At 53.5% G+C, this 14,549-nt stretch overlaps 5 protein-coding genes across 5 annotated transcripts; 4 read left to right on the top strand and 1 right to left on the bottom strand.

Annotated features, from left to right (window-relative positions):
- The first annotated feature begins 221 nt into the window (after positions 1 to 221).
- On the top strand, positions 222 to 3,434 carry BO70DRAFT_389521 (uncharacterized protein). Its single transcript, XM_025546083.1, has 9 exons — positions 222 to 431; positions 483 to 552; positions 619 to 1,060; positions 1,890 to 1,963; positions 2,029 to 2,651; positions 2,710 to 2,878; positions 2,936 to 3,034; positions 3,092 to 3,147; positions 3,199 to 3,434. The coding sequence occupies exons 1-9, from the start codon at positions 238 to 240 to the stop codon at positions 3,221 to 3,223; spliced, it is 1,752 nt and encodes a 583-aa protein (XP_025396248.1). The 5' UTR covers positions 222 to 237; the 3' UTR covers positions 3,224 to 3,434.
- A 363-nt stretch (positions 3,435 to 3,797) lies between these two features.
- BO70DRAFT_381982 (uncharacterized protein) lies at positions 3,798 to 4,819 on the top strand (the record flags this gene model as incomplete). The annotated part of the gene is made up of 4 exons (XM_025545506.1): positions 3,798 to 3,847; positions 3,920 to 3,978; positions 4,041 to 4,199; positions 4,304 to 4,819. The coding sequence occupies 4 exons, from the start codon at positions 3,798 to 3,800 to the stop codon at positions 4,396 to 4,398; spliced, it is 363 nt and encodes a 120-aa protein (XP_025396247.1). The 3' UTR covers positions 4,399 to 4,819.
- On the bottom strand, positions 4,040 to 5,387 carry BO70DRAFT_431851 (mitochondrial 54S ribosomal protein uL16m). Its single transcript, XM_025548271.1, has 3 exons — positions 5,241 to 5,387; positions 4,713 to 5,177; positions 4,040 to 4,647 (listed from the first exon to the last, which is right to left on the bottom strand). The coding sequence occupies exons 1-3, from the start codon at positions 5,296 to 5,298 to the stop codon at positions 4,475 to 4,477; spliced, it is 696 nt and encodes a 231-aa protein (XP_025396246.1). The 5' UTR covers positions 5,299 to 5,387; the 3' UTR covers positions 4,040 to 4,474.
- A 260-nt stretch (positions 5,388 to 5,647) lies between these two features.
- BO70DRAFT_298328 (replication factor C subunit 1) lies at positions 5,648 to 9,085 on the top strand (the record flags this gene model as incomplete). The annotated part of the gene is made up of 5 exons (XM_025539602.1): positions 5,648 to 5,737; positions 5,818 to 5,839; positions 5,897 to 5,985; positions 6,043 to 8,425; positions 8,478 to 9,085. 5 exons carry the CDS (start codon positions 5,648 to 5,650, stop codon positions 9,083 to 9,085), a joined length of 3,192 nt encoding a protein of 1,063 aa, XP_025396245.1.
- A 549-nt stretch (positions 9,086 to 9,634) lies between these two features.
- Positions 9,635 to 12,663, top strand: BO70DRAFT_365054 (Sin1 family protein). The gene is made up of 3 exons (XM_025543963.1): positions 9,635 to 9,797; positions 9,906 to 10,370; positions 10,418 to 12,663. The coding sequence occupies exons 1-3, from the start codon at positions 9,775 to 9,777 to the stop codon at positions 12,441 to 12,443; spliced, it is 2,514 nt and encodes an 837-aa protein (XP_025396244.1). The 5' UTR covers positions 9,635 to 9,774; the 3' UTR covers positions 12,444 to 12,663.
- The last annotated feature ends 1,886 nt before the right edge of the window (positions 12,664 to 14,549 follow it).

The following is a 14,549-nucleotide window of genomic DNA, read 5'->3' as shown; positions in this document are numbered from 1 at the left end:
TACTTAACCTACTTGGACCCAACTTCCTAAAGGAGACATGACCGGCTACAGCCGGATATGCGATGCAGTGCCGACTAGAAGCGGTAAACAGAGGCGGTCGGGAAGGACGGGCAGAATAGTCTGCGGACATTGCCTGAAACGCTAAAATCGGCTGCATCACGTGCTCCAGGTAGCTTATCCAATTTGGAGTTGAGGGTCATATCTCTCCAATCTCCCCGCACCACATCTAAACCTGTGATGATGTTTTCGCGCCCGATTTCTTCGTGCGGGCGGCTCCCTCTATCTGGACTGGGCTTTCGCCTGTCCAATTCTACGAATTCGAAATGTTTCGAGTCAGGGAAGCGATTCTTCACGCGCAATTCATGCTTACGACAGAATGCCGAAGCGCCTTTCAAAACGCCCCAATCGCAAAAGCGGAATACTTCGACGCTGTATGTATGACGAGCACAATGTGGTCTCTGGCCCTCTCTGACGAGTGATAGGTACTATACCGCTAGCATGGTTCTCGGGACGGTTGCCCTGGCTTATGGTTCCGTTCCTCTATACAAGATGGTTCGTACGCTCTAGCTTGTCGCGAGTTATATCCTGATGCAGACGCTAACTGCTTCATTTCGACAGATCTGCCAACAAACCGGCTGGAACGGCCAACCAGTACTTACACACCGTGGAGGAGACAATGATACATCGTCCCGAGTTGTCCCGGTCACAGACTCTCGCCGCCTCAGAATCACATTCAACGGATCAGTCTCGGATGTCTTGCCTTGGAAGTTTACGCCGCAACAACGTGAAGTTCGTGTTTTGCCTGGAGAAACAGCACTGGCATTCTTCACCGCAACGAATCAGGGCCCGACGGATATCATCGGAGTAGCAACATACAGTGTGACTCCTGGACAGGTCGCTCCATACTTTAGCAAAATCCAATGTTTCTGCTTCGATGAGCAGAAGCTGAACGCAGGCGAATCGGTTGATATGCCCGTGTTCTTTTTCATCGACCCGGATTTCGCCAAGGACCCCACGATGAAGGGTATTGACACTATCACACTCTCATACACCTTTTTCAGTAAGAGAAACCCGGATACGAGTTTTAAATGTTTTAAAGATTGCTAACTCATAACAGAGGCGCGATATGATGACAATGGTGTGCTGAAGCCATTGCCATCAGGCTAGTGGTATCAATATAAATGAGCCGCTATACCTGCCGATGGTTCAGGCACTGCGAAACTGAACTGTTTTTGCTTTCAAACTCACTGGATATTGTGCTTTCTAGCAGCTCTAGACCCAGTATGAGTTTGGGTCTGCGCCATCGAGTGAGACATCCAAGAGACTTGTTTTGCTCTTGCTCCACTCTCCGGATAATACCGGAACATCCATCTCCTCTCCAAGGGAACTAACGTGACTGCGCCATATTGACAGGCTTAAAGAGCCCTTTGGCGTTCATTTGTATCATAGAGCATGTACATACAGAGATTTACTGACGCTACTTGTATGGTCGGCGGGAGTTTCAATTCGGTGTATATTATTCAGGCGTTCAGGTAGTACCTTGGTAGAGTGTGAAAGTACGATACAACTCTTTGGTATGCGCTCAGTCCTCAATCCTACACGGTTCCCTATTCAATCTGTTGGATTATTCCAACTCAATCAATCAATTGTACTCTGTAGATCCAGCTGCAATGACCCTGCATACTTGATCCTCATTGGTGGAGCCGGAATCCAGTCAGCATCGTGCACGGACCACCAATTAAGCTCGCGTGTCGCCCGACGCGTCTGCGCTCCAAGCTATCAGCTAATAATCCGGGCGTTCATGAAGTAGGGCCCATACGAAGCTGCTTTTTGATATTGACCCAACCTCCTTGGACTTTAACCTCCAGTCGGCAATATGGCTCTACTAGTTGACAGACTGCGACCACGCTCGCTCGATACTCTCACATACCACCCCGAGCTTTCTGCGCGGTTGAAATCATTGGTGAGCAGAACCAAGCATATACCAACCAACAAGGGCATATTCTTACTTATCATTCTATGCATTAGGCGCAAAGCGGCGACTTCCCTCACCTGCTTATGTACGGACCATCCGGCGCTGGCAAGAAAACACGCACAATCGCGACGCTGAAAGAACTGTACGGCTCCGGAGTCGAGAAGATCAAGATCGACGCCAGAGTTTTCCAAACGACAAGCAACCGGAAGCTCGAGTTCAACATCGTCTCCTCTGTATACCACCTGGAAATTACGCCGTCGGATGTTGGAAACTACGACCGTGTCGTCGTGCAGGAACTGCTGAAGGAGATTGCACAGACCCAGCAGGTCGATCTCTCGGCGAAGCAACGCTTCAAGGTGGTTGTTATCAATGAGGCCGACCACTTGACTCGTGATGCTCAGGCGGCACTGAGACGGACGATGGAGAAATACAGCCCGAATCTGAGGCTGATTCTGTTGGCGAACAGCACGTCGAATATCATTGCTCCTATCCGGTCTCGGACCCTGCTGGTCAGGGTTGCTGCACCGACCGAACAGGATATTTGCTCGGTTCTGAGATCTGCGGGTAAAACGCAAGGCTGGCCTGAGGCCGATGGACTCAATCAGAGGATAGCGAATGAGAGTGGGCGCAACCTCCGACGTGCGCTTCTTATGTTCGAAGCCATTTACGCGCAGAAGTATGATTAATCTCCGCAGTTGGTAGTCTAGTCCTGACTAACATAACTTGCCTACCAGTGAAAAAGTTACAGACAACACGCCAATCCCGCCCCCAGATTGGGAGGCGCTTATCTCATTGACCGCAGATGAGATTCTGGCAGAGCGCTCACCGGCTCAACTATTGAAAGTCCGTTCACGGCTATATGACCTCCTGACCCATTGCATACCGCCCACGACCATAATCAAGGTCTGATAAACCTCGATCACCAAGCGAAGAAGACCAGGCATGCTGACAATGCACTAGACCCTCACTTTCAGGCTGATCGCCAAGGTCGACGACGCTCTAAAACCCGACGTGATCATGTGGTCGGCATTTTACGAGCACAGAATAACCCAAGGCAGCGTAAGAGTTTTCCATCCGTATCTAGTTGCTAGATGATCTTACTTACATCCGTTGCAGAAAGTGATCTTCCACCTTGAAGCATTCGTTGCTAAATTCATGCGCATCTACGAAAGGTTTGACCACTTTCCACAGCCTGAGAATATCGATCACTGACATTCTAGTAGTTATTTGATGGGCATGGATTTTTAGACCATGAAGCTAATAGTACTCGATGATTAATGACTTCAACTGTACACTACCCATCAGCAGATCGGGGACATCGAGCCTGGACAAAAAGGCGGGCTCTTTGTAACTCTGCACCAGACCTGATCTCTTGATTTAGTGCTCTTATCTCTCCCACAAGTAGACCTGTATTTGTCTATGCATATTGTATCAAGCTCAAATGAAAAAAAAAAAATTCATAACTGCTAGCGCCAATTGCATCGGTATGTGGAGAAACAAAGCAGTTCGTCACAGCCATAACCTGGGCTTTAAGCCACCGATTTGGACACGATTGTATGACAGCATGTAGTTTATTAATCAGATTCTTTCCATCATCTCTGCACCCGCAAACATATGTGTAGGCCACCAGGTACGCTGTCACCATCAACCTTGGTAGGTGCATCTGATAGACTACGTCATACTCGCTCATTCTACCTCCTAGCGGGACCTCAACCAACCTGCTACTAGTAACCCCAGTCTCTCAACCCCTCGGACATATTGTAAATCCCACTGATCTTATTCCTGATTCTTAAATAATTCTGTATCTCACACAACTGTCATTATGTCTAACCCCAATCTCATGGACATTGAACCCGGTGGCGAAAGCACCCAGTATGTGCGGCTCCGATCTGGTTGCAAGGCTCAGACATGATCCGACTACTCTGTAGCTAACTATGTTCGCAGATATGAATCTATCCGTCTGTACACTGATACACCAGAGAAGCAAACGGGACAGCTGGGCGGTGTGTTCGATTTCTTTATAATGCGCAGTTCCATTGGGAATGGGAAGCTGACGCTGCTCTAGGCAGCTCCCAACATACGACGAGTGAAATGAGAACCACTCTGGGAGGCAACGGCAACAACAATGGTAATGGCAACGGTAACGGTAATGGAGACACTCCTCTCGCACGGAAGCTTGAACAAGGAGAGTCTACTTCGGGTCTCTCCGGATTCACAGACAAAGGTACAGTTGATCTTCGTTTCCTAACTCCGCGTATGAAGACATCAACACCGGGCGATAATCAATCGGAAGACACAGAATCTAAAGCTGATGATAATATACACAAGACCTGAAGCCCGAAACCCCGGAGGAGGGTGCAGCGCTGGCGGCAAAAATCAGGAGAGAACAAGGGTATGGGCCTGGTTCGGACGTCGGGGCCTAGACGTCACAAAAACAAAATTGTTGTGAATAAACCGTGGTAATGGGCATGATTTGAAGTTGAAATTGGCGCGCTGGATTTATTGGGAAGCAGAGGGGCTGGAGGAGGTGGAGGTGGGGGGTTTCGGGAGGTTCTCGGTGCCCAGGGCTGGGCTTCTGCGTGCGCGTTTGAGGGTTTCCAAGGTGACTCCGTTGCCGAGTTTGGTTATTCCGACCATGGGCGGGTCGCCCTTCTTGACGAATTCCCAAAGGCCTAGATTGTTGTATGATTAGTTGGCTGCTTATTGAATGTCGATGCCTTTGGGGCGGAAAACGTACCGGGCAGCTTGTGACCCGCCAGACGGAACGCCTCCCTGGCGACCTTCTCGTGCAGGTCACCCTGGAGCTCGAAGACAATTCTGCTCACGGCAACCTTGGCCGTCCAGTAGTCGAACTTTCCCTTACCCTTACCCATACGCTGTTCATTTCCCTTCGTGTAGACACCGATGTTCGCGCTCACTCGCTTGTACAACTGGTAGTTCATACCCCTCAGACGTCTCTTGATCGTATCCTCGGCGATTTTCAGGGACGAGGCCGGCAACCGACGGTCGTGGTCCTTCATCCGCAAGCCATACTGGCCCCAGACGACCGTTGTACCGCGGGAGGAACCACCAGTCGCGACATGTGGACGACCCTTGGGGGACTTGGATCGCTCGGCGACCTTGGGGGTAAGCCAATCAAGGGCAGGCGAGGTTGTCGAAAAGCATCGTGATAGTGGGAAGGCCGAGAAGGGCGTCGACAAACCTATGGGTGCCGCATCGAGTCAGGACATAAAAACTTTTCCGGTGGGAGTTGCGGGAGTCTCACAGGACGGCCGGAAGAAGGCCATCTGAGGGCCCGAGAACATTTTCAGTTGCGGACCCATTGCGATCCGGGTCAATCCGCCGTGCTTGTTGGGGATTGAGGGAGGGGGAGAGCGACTGTTGGATAGACCGCAGAGTTTCAGGCCCTCGGCGTCTCTGCAGGGCCGATTCCACTTCCCGAACGGGACGAGAAGGCCTACGCACGTGCCACATGCGCGCCGTCTTAGGTAAGCCAATTAAGTCACGTCGCCCGCCGGAGCTTCCAGGCAGGCGCGTCGTGTTTCCTGCCTGCTGGTCCAAAGTGGTGTGTACTAGTAGCCTGGGAGTGCTTCGGTGCATGCTCTCTTGGTCGCAAGTTTTCATTTCAGAGCCATTCTACACCGGGGCATGCTACACTAAGCCCCCATCATCATGCCTGCCGATATTCGGAGCTTTTTTGGCGGCAAGTCCAGTCAAGGCTCGAGCGCATCGCCCGCGAAGCCGACGCCGAAGAAGAAGGAGGTATGTTGATGTCGAAATGAACATTATACTCTCCGATATCTTCATCCGGAACTCCATTGCTAACCACCAGGCACAAACAGGAGCCTGCGACTCGAAAAAAGCGTAAGTAAAATAATCATCCGCCTCCAGTGGGCTTTTCCATTGACGTTGAACCTCTAGGGACAAGGAAGGTTGTCGATGACAGTGACGATGAAGAAGCCGTTCCAGCTAAACCTGTGACTCCGAAGAAGGCCCCGAGCAAGCCGTACGTTCGACCAATTCTGTCTCTACTACCAACGGTATGCTGATTGCACAACCTCAGAAAGCCAGAACCGTCGAAGGGAGAACCAACGTCGACTTCGGATTATTTCGCGTCCAGTAAAAAGAGAGGAAGGCCCGCTAAAACCACCGCTCCAGTAACCACCAAAGAGTCCAAACCGTCTAAGCCTGCCCTCGCCGATGAACCTGCTGCTCAACAATCTCCGAAACCACAGAAACCCACGGAGGCCGAGAAGCCCGTGAAGAGGGCTAGCCGTGGGTCTACCAGGAAATCTACGACCGTTCTTGATGATGAGGAACACGGCGATGACGATATCTTTGCGACGGAATACAAGAAAACAGGCAAGGGCGACGACGATTATGTCGAGGAAGAGGAGCAAGGAAGTGACAGTGACCTGGAAGAACTGGCAGTAAAGCCAGCTAGCGCTGCATCTGGGAGGTCAGGGCGTAAGAAGCCGGCGCCCGTTCCCGATTCGGATGACGATGTGGTTATGGAGGATCTGCCTAAGCGACCGTCCAGAGCAACCAAGTCAGCGACCTCCCAGCCAGCACGGAAGCGGAAATCCGAAGCTTTTGAGAAGGATGAGGACCCCGAGTTCAAGACTAGCCCTAAGAAGGGTGATCAAGCCAAGACAGCCTCTCGTGCGCCAAAGAAAGCAAAAGCGTCTCCTGTCAAAAAGGATCAAGCTGAAAGTAAGGAGATCCAGGATATCTTTGATAGTATCCCTATAATCCGGCCACCATCACCACCAGCTGAGACGGGAGAAAAAAAGAAGTTCAACTTTGCCGCTCAGGCTCAGCGCTCACGTTCTCCTGTGGGCGGGAGCGCTGAGATGCCGGAAGGAGAAGAAAATTGTCTTGCAGGCCTTACCTTTGTCTTTACCGGTGTTCTGGATTCCCTGGGTCGCGATGAAGGGCAAGCATTGGTGAAGAAGTTCGGCGGCAAAGTAACGGGAGCTCCAAGTTCAAAGACCAGTTACGTTGTCCTAGGATCTGACGCTGGGCCTAAGAAACTTTCTACCATCAAACAACATAATCTGAAGACGATCAACGAAGAAGGTCTCTTTGAGTTGATCCGGCGACTTCCAGCAAATGGTGGCGACGGGAAGGCGGCAGAAAAACACGAGGCAAAGAAGAAAGCCGATGAAGAGAAGATTCGGGCGATGGCTGCTGAGATTGACCGCGAGGAGAAGCGTAAGGCAATGGCCACGCGCAACAACGCTCCCTCAGGATCTCAACCGCCCTCGAATTCTCAAGCCGCCAAAACCGATGATCGTCTATGGACCACGAAATATGCCCCAACTTCGACCAGCATGATATGTGGTAACAAGGGAGTTGTCGAAAAGTTACAAGCTTGGCTCCGTGAATGGCACAAGAATGCCAAGGCCAACTTTAAAAAACCAGGCAAAGATGGATCAGGCCTTTACCGTTCTGTCATGATCCACGGTCCACCTGGTATTGGCAAGACGACTGCAGCACATCTGGTCGCAAGAATGGAGGGATACGATGTTGTTGAGACCAATGCGAGTGATACAAGAAGCAAGAAGCTTGTGGAAAACGGCCTTCTTGGGGTCCTGGATACCACGTCACTCCAGGGCTATTTCTCAGGCGTTGGCAAGAAGGTTGAGAGCGAAAAGAAGAACCTGGTCCTCATCATGGACGAAGTTGATGGGATGTCTGCTGGCGATCGGGGTGGTGTCGGCGCGTTAGCAGCGATTGCTAAAAAGACCCATATACCGCTGATTCTGATATGTAACGAGCGGAGGCTTCCCAAAATGAAGCCGTTTGACCATGTCACATTTGAGCTTCCTTTCCGCCGCCCGACAGCCGACCAGATCAGGGCCAGACTTTCGACCATTTGCTTCCGCGAGGGCTTGAAAATCCCTCCTCAGGTCCTGGATAGCCTGATTGCAGGGACCAACGCTGATATCCGTCAAGTCATAAATATGCTCTCGACCGTAAAGTTGGACCAGAAAAACCTGGACTACGAGAAGGGACGGGAGATGTCGAAGGCCTGGGAAAAACATGTGATCCTGAAGCCGTGGGATATCGTCAGCAAGATCCTCAGTGCCCAAATGTTCTCCCCGAGCTCGGGTGCTACTTTGAACGAGAAGACCGAGCTCTACTTCAACGACCACGAGTTCAGCTATCTGATGCTTCAGGAGAACTACTTGAAAACAAGGCCAGCGTTGGCTGGCGGGTATCAAGGCCGAGAACAGAAATTGAAGCTACTTGAACTGGCAGATAACGCAGCTTCAAGTATTAGCGATGGTGATCTTGTCGACCGAATGATCCATGGAACCCAGCAGCAATGGAGTCTGATGCCGACTCATGCCGTCTTTAGTTTCGTCCGACCTGCGAGCTACATCTACGGAAACATGGTGGAACGGCCCGCGTTTACGAGCTGGCTCGGTCAGAACAGTAAACAAGGTAGGTCGGATCTTTTGTGGTCTATCCAGAACTTCACTAACACGCATTGCAGGGAAACTGTGGCGTTTCATGAAGGAAATCCAAGGTCACATGCGTCTCCGCGCTTCTGGAGACCGAGATGAAATCCGACAGCAATATATGCCGCTCATCTGGGACCGACTGGTTCGTCGGTTGATGGTAGAGGGTAAAGACAGTGTTGACGATGTCATTGATTTCATGGACAGTTATTTCCTGACGAGGGAGGACTGGGATGCTCTTGTGGAGCTTGGGTTGGGCCCCATGGATGAGTCCAAGGTCAAGCTGGAGACTCAGACGAAGGCTGCCTTCACGCGCATCTACAACCAACGCTCTCATCCCCTCCCCTTTATGAAGGCCAGCAGTGTGACGGTACCGAAGAAAATGCCGAAGGAGAAGCCCGATCTTGAAGATGCTATCGAGGAGTCGGACGACGAAGCGGCTGTGGAAGACGATTCAAAGGACAATGACGAGGAAGAGGAGCTTGATCTGAAGAAGGACAAGTACGTTCGCGTGCCCAAGAAATCGGCCGCGAAGGGCGGCGCCAAGGGGAAGAAGACGAAGAAAGCTGCGGACGACGATGATTTCATTGACGACGATGAGAAACCCAAGAAGGCCCGAGGTCGAAAGCCCAAGGCGAAATGATTGTAGAGCGATGCCACCCATTACCATGTGCTATAGGTGTATTTATTAGAATCTAGCGGACTGCTACTGTCTCAAATACAATGCGAAACTAGTTCCCTATCTACAGTGCTGCATTTCTACCCCGCATCAAGTCGGGGCCATACTTAGTTCGCGATCACTCAAACTATAGTAGATACCACCATGTGCAGCGCGGAGACAAGTGCAAGCCGCCAAAGATCGACTCATTATTCATGGATGGCTGTCCCTCCCGGGCCTTCCCGGACAGGCACTGGATGGAATCCACCACTGCGGCGGTGCGGAGATCGGCCACGGACGGGGGTTTCTCTCTCCCTCCCGCGCCGAGCGGCTGAGCCTGCGAACTTGCTTCCCATCATTCCCCACACCGCAGCTGCTGCAGCACGCACCGCTTCCTCCTCCGACTTCCTGTGTTATTCTCCCTCTTTTCGGACTCCAGGCTGGTCCTGGTACGCGTCGTGGTGGCCACACTCATTTCTCCTTTCTGTTTCGTGGGCTGCTCGAGCTCAGCGCATATACCCCCCCCCCCCTTTGTTGCAACATCCCAGGATCATGCCCACTCGAACCCCGATAGCGGTTTCGCTTTTTCGGGCATAGATGATTTTCGTTTCTGATCGCGGCGAAATTGAACTGTATCTCTTACTACACGCATCCTTTCTGGCGGTGGCTGCAAAATGTCCCTCCTTCACAATGAAGAGTATGCCTCCAACCCGCGACTCTCGCGTTCCCCTCATTTCCCCCTCCCCTCCCCTCCTCTCCTGGTATTCCCGTTGCCGGGTCGGCTCAGCAACTGACTCTCTGCTAGTTTCACCATCTGGCAGTTGCGCACTTCTTATCTGTCGACTATCAAGGATGGCATCGGCGATAGGCTCATCAACGTGAACAATACCGTGCTCAACACGCCCGGATTCCGCGCGGCCGGCTGGTCGTCGGCCTCCACGAACCCCAACGCTGCGGCCAACATCAAACGAACCTATTCACCGCCGATCCCTACTACGGCTGCGGTTTCGTCGGAGTACTACCAGCTGGGTATCGCCAGAGACGCGAACGAGACACAAAGGCTTGGGTTAGTGGATGAGGGCGAAGATGACGAAGGAGGCATGGTCACTGGGAAGAGCCACGTCGATGTGATTGGGCGCCGAAACCGCGGGAAACGACCGCATCGAAGAGAGCGACAGCAACAGGATCATCAGAAACATCGCGAGGCCGAGGAAGACGACAGTAGTGACTTGAGTGATGAAAGCGATGATGACGGGGACAGTGCTCGAAGGTGAGTGACAATCATGGATCGAGGAGTCGGCTGCTCACATACAACAGTGCTGCGCATCAAATCAAATTCACGAAGATGCCGATACGGACAAGAGCCGGCTCGTCTCCCATACGTTCATCAAGTCGACAGGAAAGCCCCCAGGTCATGGTCACGTCTCCGTCTCACCCAACCATCGGCACCCATTATCGCACTGGCTCGCTGGGGACTGCGGTTAGTAGCATAAATGAGCGCCCGCGGCGAGATACAACTACGACCGCTAGCAGTGATATCTCTTCGGACAATGACCTGGATGCATCGGCCTTCAAGAGGCGGCAAATCCAATTCTCTGGCCAGGATCAGGTGATAGAGCCCGCGAGGAAACGATATGGGGGGCCGGGCACAGGGGATCTTGAAGAACTGAACGAGCAGGCTGAAGATTCGGGCGCTGAATCCGTGGGTTCGGCCCTGTCCTCGGAATTTGACGCAACAGCGGGTTCAGCATCGCTTCTGGGTCTAGGAGGGGTCGGGATAACCGGTAGCTTGAATTCGTCCTCGCCGATGGCTATGATGCACAAATTGCAGAATGGCACCGGGTCACAAACGGTATCCCCGAGGAAGCCCAAAACCCCAGCACCGGAATTACAAGATCTCCCTCCGCCACGTCCGATCAGTACGGTGCAGCCCGTCAGTCTGCTCTCAAAGGCGCTCAATGCGCGCAAGCAGGCGCCAACGAATCCAGTCGAGAAGTTTGCGGTGCTATCTGGCGCAGGCTTGAGTGACGTCCTCAACATCAAGCTCTACCTGCCATTCTCCGCCGACCCCGACGAGCCACTCGACCTGCCCATTACTCGCGAGTCGAAACTCGCTGAACAACCATCCCCAGCCACTGTCGTCGAAGCGATCGGCTTGGCCCTCTGGAGATATACGGAGGAATCCCGCGAACCGTCCATCGACCGCAGCAAGCTCACCGTCAACATGTGGACGCTTCGAATGGTGGAAGATGGAGAAGTCGAATACGATTTCCCCGCGCTCGGTCGAGTCTCGCCCATCGCAGACTTCACATCGAATAACAATCGGGCGGCTGGGCGTCGAACTCGAGGGAAGCAGTACGACGAGTTTGCCCTTGTGGAGGCCACCAAGGCGGAATTCGATGAAAACGAACGCCAGTTCCCCATGTTCAGTCTGGCAGGCCCCTCGGAGGATAGCAGCGAACCAGTTACGGCGTCACCTGCTCTGCCCGGCCAGTCGGTTCCTCAGAGCAAGACGTCCCGCCCGAATCCCATCCTGGGACAGCCCTTCTCGTCGGCTTTGAACGACAACACGCTTACGCCTGCAGACCGGCCTGCCATGCCTACGTCCCATGCCACCCCCCGACTGGGCGTGTCCAAGACATTGAAGATCCGGTTCATCACCCCGGATGGTTCGGCGCAGATGATGAGTCTCAACACATCGACCGACAGCTACATCGCGGAGGTCCTCGATGCCGTGTGCAAGCGATGGGGCCTGGACAAGGGGAACTATTTACTCAAGGTGATGGGATCGAACACGATTGCGCCACTCGACCGGACAGTGGAGGCGCTGGGCAACCTCACGGACCTGGACCTGGTGCGCCGACGATTCGGGCCGTTGACGGGCTCGCCCGGCAGCTCGTCCCCGAACGCGCCGCTGCTCGTGGACAGCACCCCGGCGCCCAGCAAGAAGGGGAAGAAGAGCGGACAGCGGATGCTACACCCACTCACGCAGAAGCAGGACCTTATTGGCGGGTACTATCGGCGGTACTACGTGTGGCGCAAGCAGTCGATGTCCTTCACGGCGTCGAACCACCGGATCCTGACGTTCGACAACGACTACATGCACATGATGCCGGCGGACACGGGCAAGACGGGGTCGGAGACGAAGACGCGGTCGATCAGCTTCAGCGACGTGGTGGGGTGCAAGGTGAGCCGACGGCACCCCAAGAACTTCCGGGTGGTGGTGCTGCGCGGCAACGATGCCAACGAGCAGAAGCGGTATGACTTCGAGGCCCGCAATGCTCTGGAGGCGGTGGAAATCGTGGACGAGATCAAGAAGAACATGGCGCACTATCGCATCTAAGTCGGGTTCGGGTTAGGACTTTGGGATTTTCACTACTATTATGTTGTTCCAGACGGGAGTGCGGCGGCGTTGCGCGACCATTCCGGTTAGGTTGGGTTAGGTTAAGTTAGCTTGGGTGGGCGGCGACATTTTCTTATTATTGCTTGCTTGCTTTCGACTGGTTGATTGATTGATTGATTGATTGGATTTGAGATTCAATTTGAAAGAATGAGGAAATGGCTACGGCCGCGGAAGGTCGACCACCTTCACCGTCTATCTATTTCTCCTGGAATTTCGCGAGGACTAGACCACTGTACACGCGGTAGCTTCAACGTAGCTAGGGTAACTAGATAGTAAATACTAACTACAAGCAACTACGGTGGATGCAAGCGTCGCGATGGACCTCGAAGCACCAACGAGCGTCGAGGCAACCGGGCGTTAGTCGCCTCCCGGCGGCGATGATAGGCCTTCCGGGGGGGGCTTGCAGAGGAGCAAAATCCCCGAGGCGGGGCCTCCCTGTTCCCACCATCCGCCCCGATCCACCGGGCGGTGATGAAGTCACCGCGCAGCTCTCTCCAGCCTCCAGCCTCTTCGCGACTATCTACTCAAGGCTGGCCCAAGGGTATTATTTTGGACGGGTCGACTGGCCACGTTGGAGGGAAGCGTGGTAGTGGTGGTGCGTTTATCCGTGGGCGGAGACAGCGCAACTAACTGCCCAACATACACCTGCGTGCGTGCGTGCGGATGGTGGACGTCGACCGGTCGGGGTCGGTCGGTCGGGTGCGTCGAGCCACGGACGGGGCACTCACTGGGCAAGGACAAGGGCAAGGGAAAAAAGTCAAGCCTTCGCAACTAAGCACTGTTTTCACTGTTTCACCCGCAGCTAGACAGAGGACTGTTCCAAGTATCTAACAGTAGATACTCCGTAGTAGTAAGCTCCGGGTAAGCAAAGCATGGCATCGCATGGCGTCTCATCTGAGAACGGCCGGTGATGACCTCATCGGGGCGAAGGCGAACCGGAACTGGGATTTCGCGATCAACAGATGATGATAACTACTGACACCCCCGGTCCATGGATCGTGGGTGTCCGCTGCTGGGTGAGATCGGCTGAACCAAACAATAGTGGTGTATGTAACCCAGACATACATGATCGATTCCCGCGATGGGATTCCCTCCAGGCGGTCATCGTTTGTGATGAGGGCTGGCTGGGCTGGCTGGGCTGACTGTGGTGGTCATTGTGTGGGAAACTGGGCTGGACGCGGACAGAAACACTGGCCCCCCGAGTCCGACAAAGTATGTTTTAGTGTTGTGGTCAGTGGTGGAGTCGGTTGGGTTTTGGGTTTGGGTTTTTGGGTTTGGGTTGCTGCTGGTGATACTGTGGACTTGTGTACTGTGGCCAGAGAGAGAGGGAGGGAGGGAGGGAGGGAGCATGGCTGCCACTCCGTTCATGCGGTGTCATTATTATTCGGGGGATGGTCGCACTGCTGCCGTAACTGCTAGATAGCTAGTTATTGCAGTAGAACCATCTACTCTAACTTAGGGCACTGGAGACAATGAAAGACGAGGAAGAGGGACTCCGCTAGACCCAAAGCATACCGAGGGACCGCCATCCAACCCCGCCTCTCCTCCTCCTTTGCTTCCCTTTTCCACCCCCCCCCCCCCCCCAATTTGCTCTGGTGTTGTTACTGCTAGTACTCCGTAGTAGTAACTGCTCCCCTCCTCCCCTCCCCCTCTCTCTTCCCCGTCCGTTATCTCATTCAGTCATCCGCACACGAGCAATCCTACCTCACCTACCGACTTCCTTCTCCCGCCCGTCCCAAGCCTTCCCCGGTCTCTTCCCGTCCCTCACATACATCTTCACGCTTTCTGCTGTCCGCTCTCGTCCTCGCCATCCACATCCACCCCCAATTGAGTTTCCGTTGACCGCCCTTCGGACCAAACCAGCTTCTCTTGTGGCTCTGGTGGCTCCGCTGTATCCGCGCCCGAACCGGCCGCCCTCAGAAAAAGCTCGCCGCTCTCACTGTTGCTCTCCCCTCTCTAAGGAAGCACTCTTACAGAGGGGTTGAGCTGCTCGTCTTTGCACGCTGTCCGTCACGCAGGCATTTGTATGCTTTGCGGTCTTTGTGA

This window comes from Aspergillus heteromorphus, assembly GCF_003184545.1.
Source record: "Aspergillus heteromorphus CBS 117.55 chromosome Unknown BO70scaffold_27, whole genome shotgun sequence".
In the NCBI taxonomy this organism is placed as follows: Eukaryota; Fungi; Ascomycota; class Eurotiomycetes; order Eurotiales; family Aspergillaceae; genus Aspergillus; species Aspergillus heteromorphus.
Note: the sequence above shows the minus strand (reverse complement) of the source record. Positions and strands in the feature narration are given on the sequence as shown.

Coding starts and splice junctions, on each gene's coding strand:
- BO70DRAFT_389521 (XM_025546083.1), top strand. CDS start 238: ATGATGTTTTCGCGCCCGATTTCTTCGTGCGGGCGGCTCCCTCTATCT. Junction 553..618: donor CCGTTCCTCTATACAAGATG/GTTCGTACGCTC, acceptor TCATTTCGACAG/ATCTGCCAACAAACCGGCTG. Junction 2,652..2,709: donor GAAGCCATTTACGCGCAGAA/GTATGATTAATC, acceptor CTTGCCTACCAG/TGAAAAAGTTACAGACAACA.
- BO70DRAFT_431851 (XM_025548271.1), bottom strand. CDS start 5,298: ATGGGTCCGCAACTGAAAATGTTCTCGGGCCCTCAGATGGCCTTCTTC. Junction 5,178..5,240: donor GGCCTTCTTCCGGCCGTCCT/GTGAGACTCCCG, acceptor CGGCACCCATAG/GTTTGTCGACGCCCTTCTCG. Junction 4,648..4,712: donor GGCGGGTCACAAGCTGCCCG/GTACGTTTTCCG, acceptor ACAACAATCTAG/GCCTTTGGGAATTCGTCAAG.
- BO70DRAFT_365054 (XM_025543963.1), top strand. CDS start 9,775: ATGTCCCTCCTTCACAATGAAGA. Junction 9,798..9,905: donor TCCCTCCTTCACAATGAAGA/GTATGCCTCCAA, acceptor ACTCTCTGCTAG/TTTCACCATCTGGCAGTTGC. Junction 10,371..10,417: donor GACGGGGACAGTGCTCGAAG/GTGAGTGACAAT, acceptor CACATACAACAG/TGCTGCGCATCAAATCAAAT.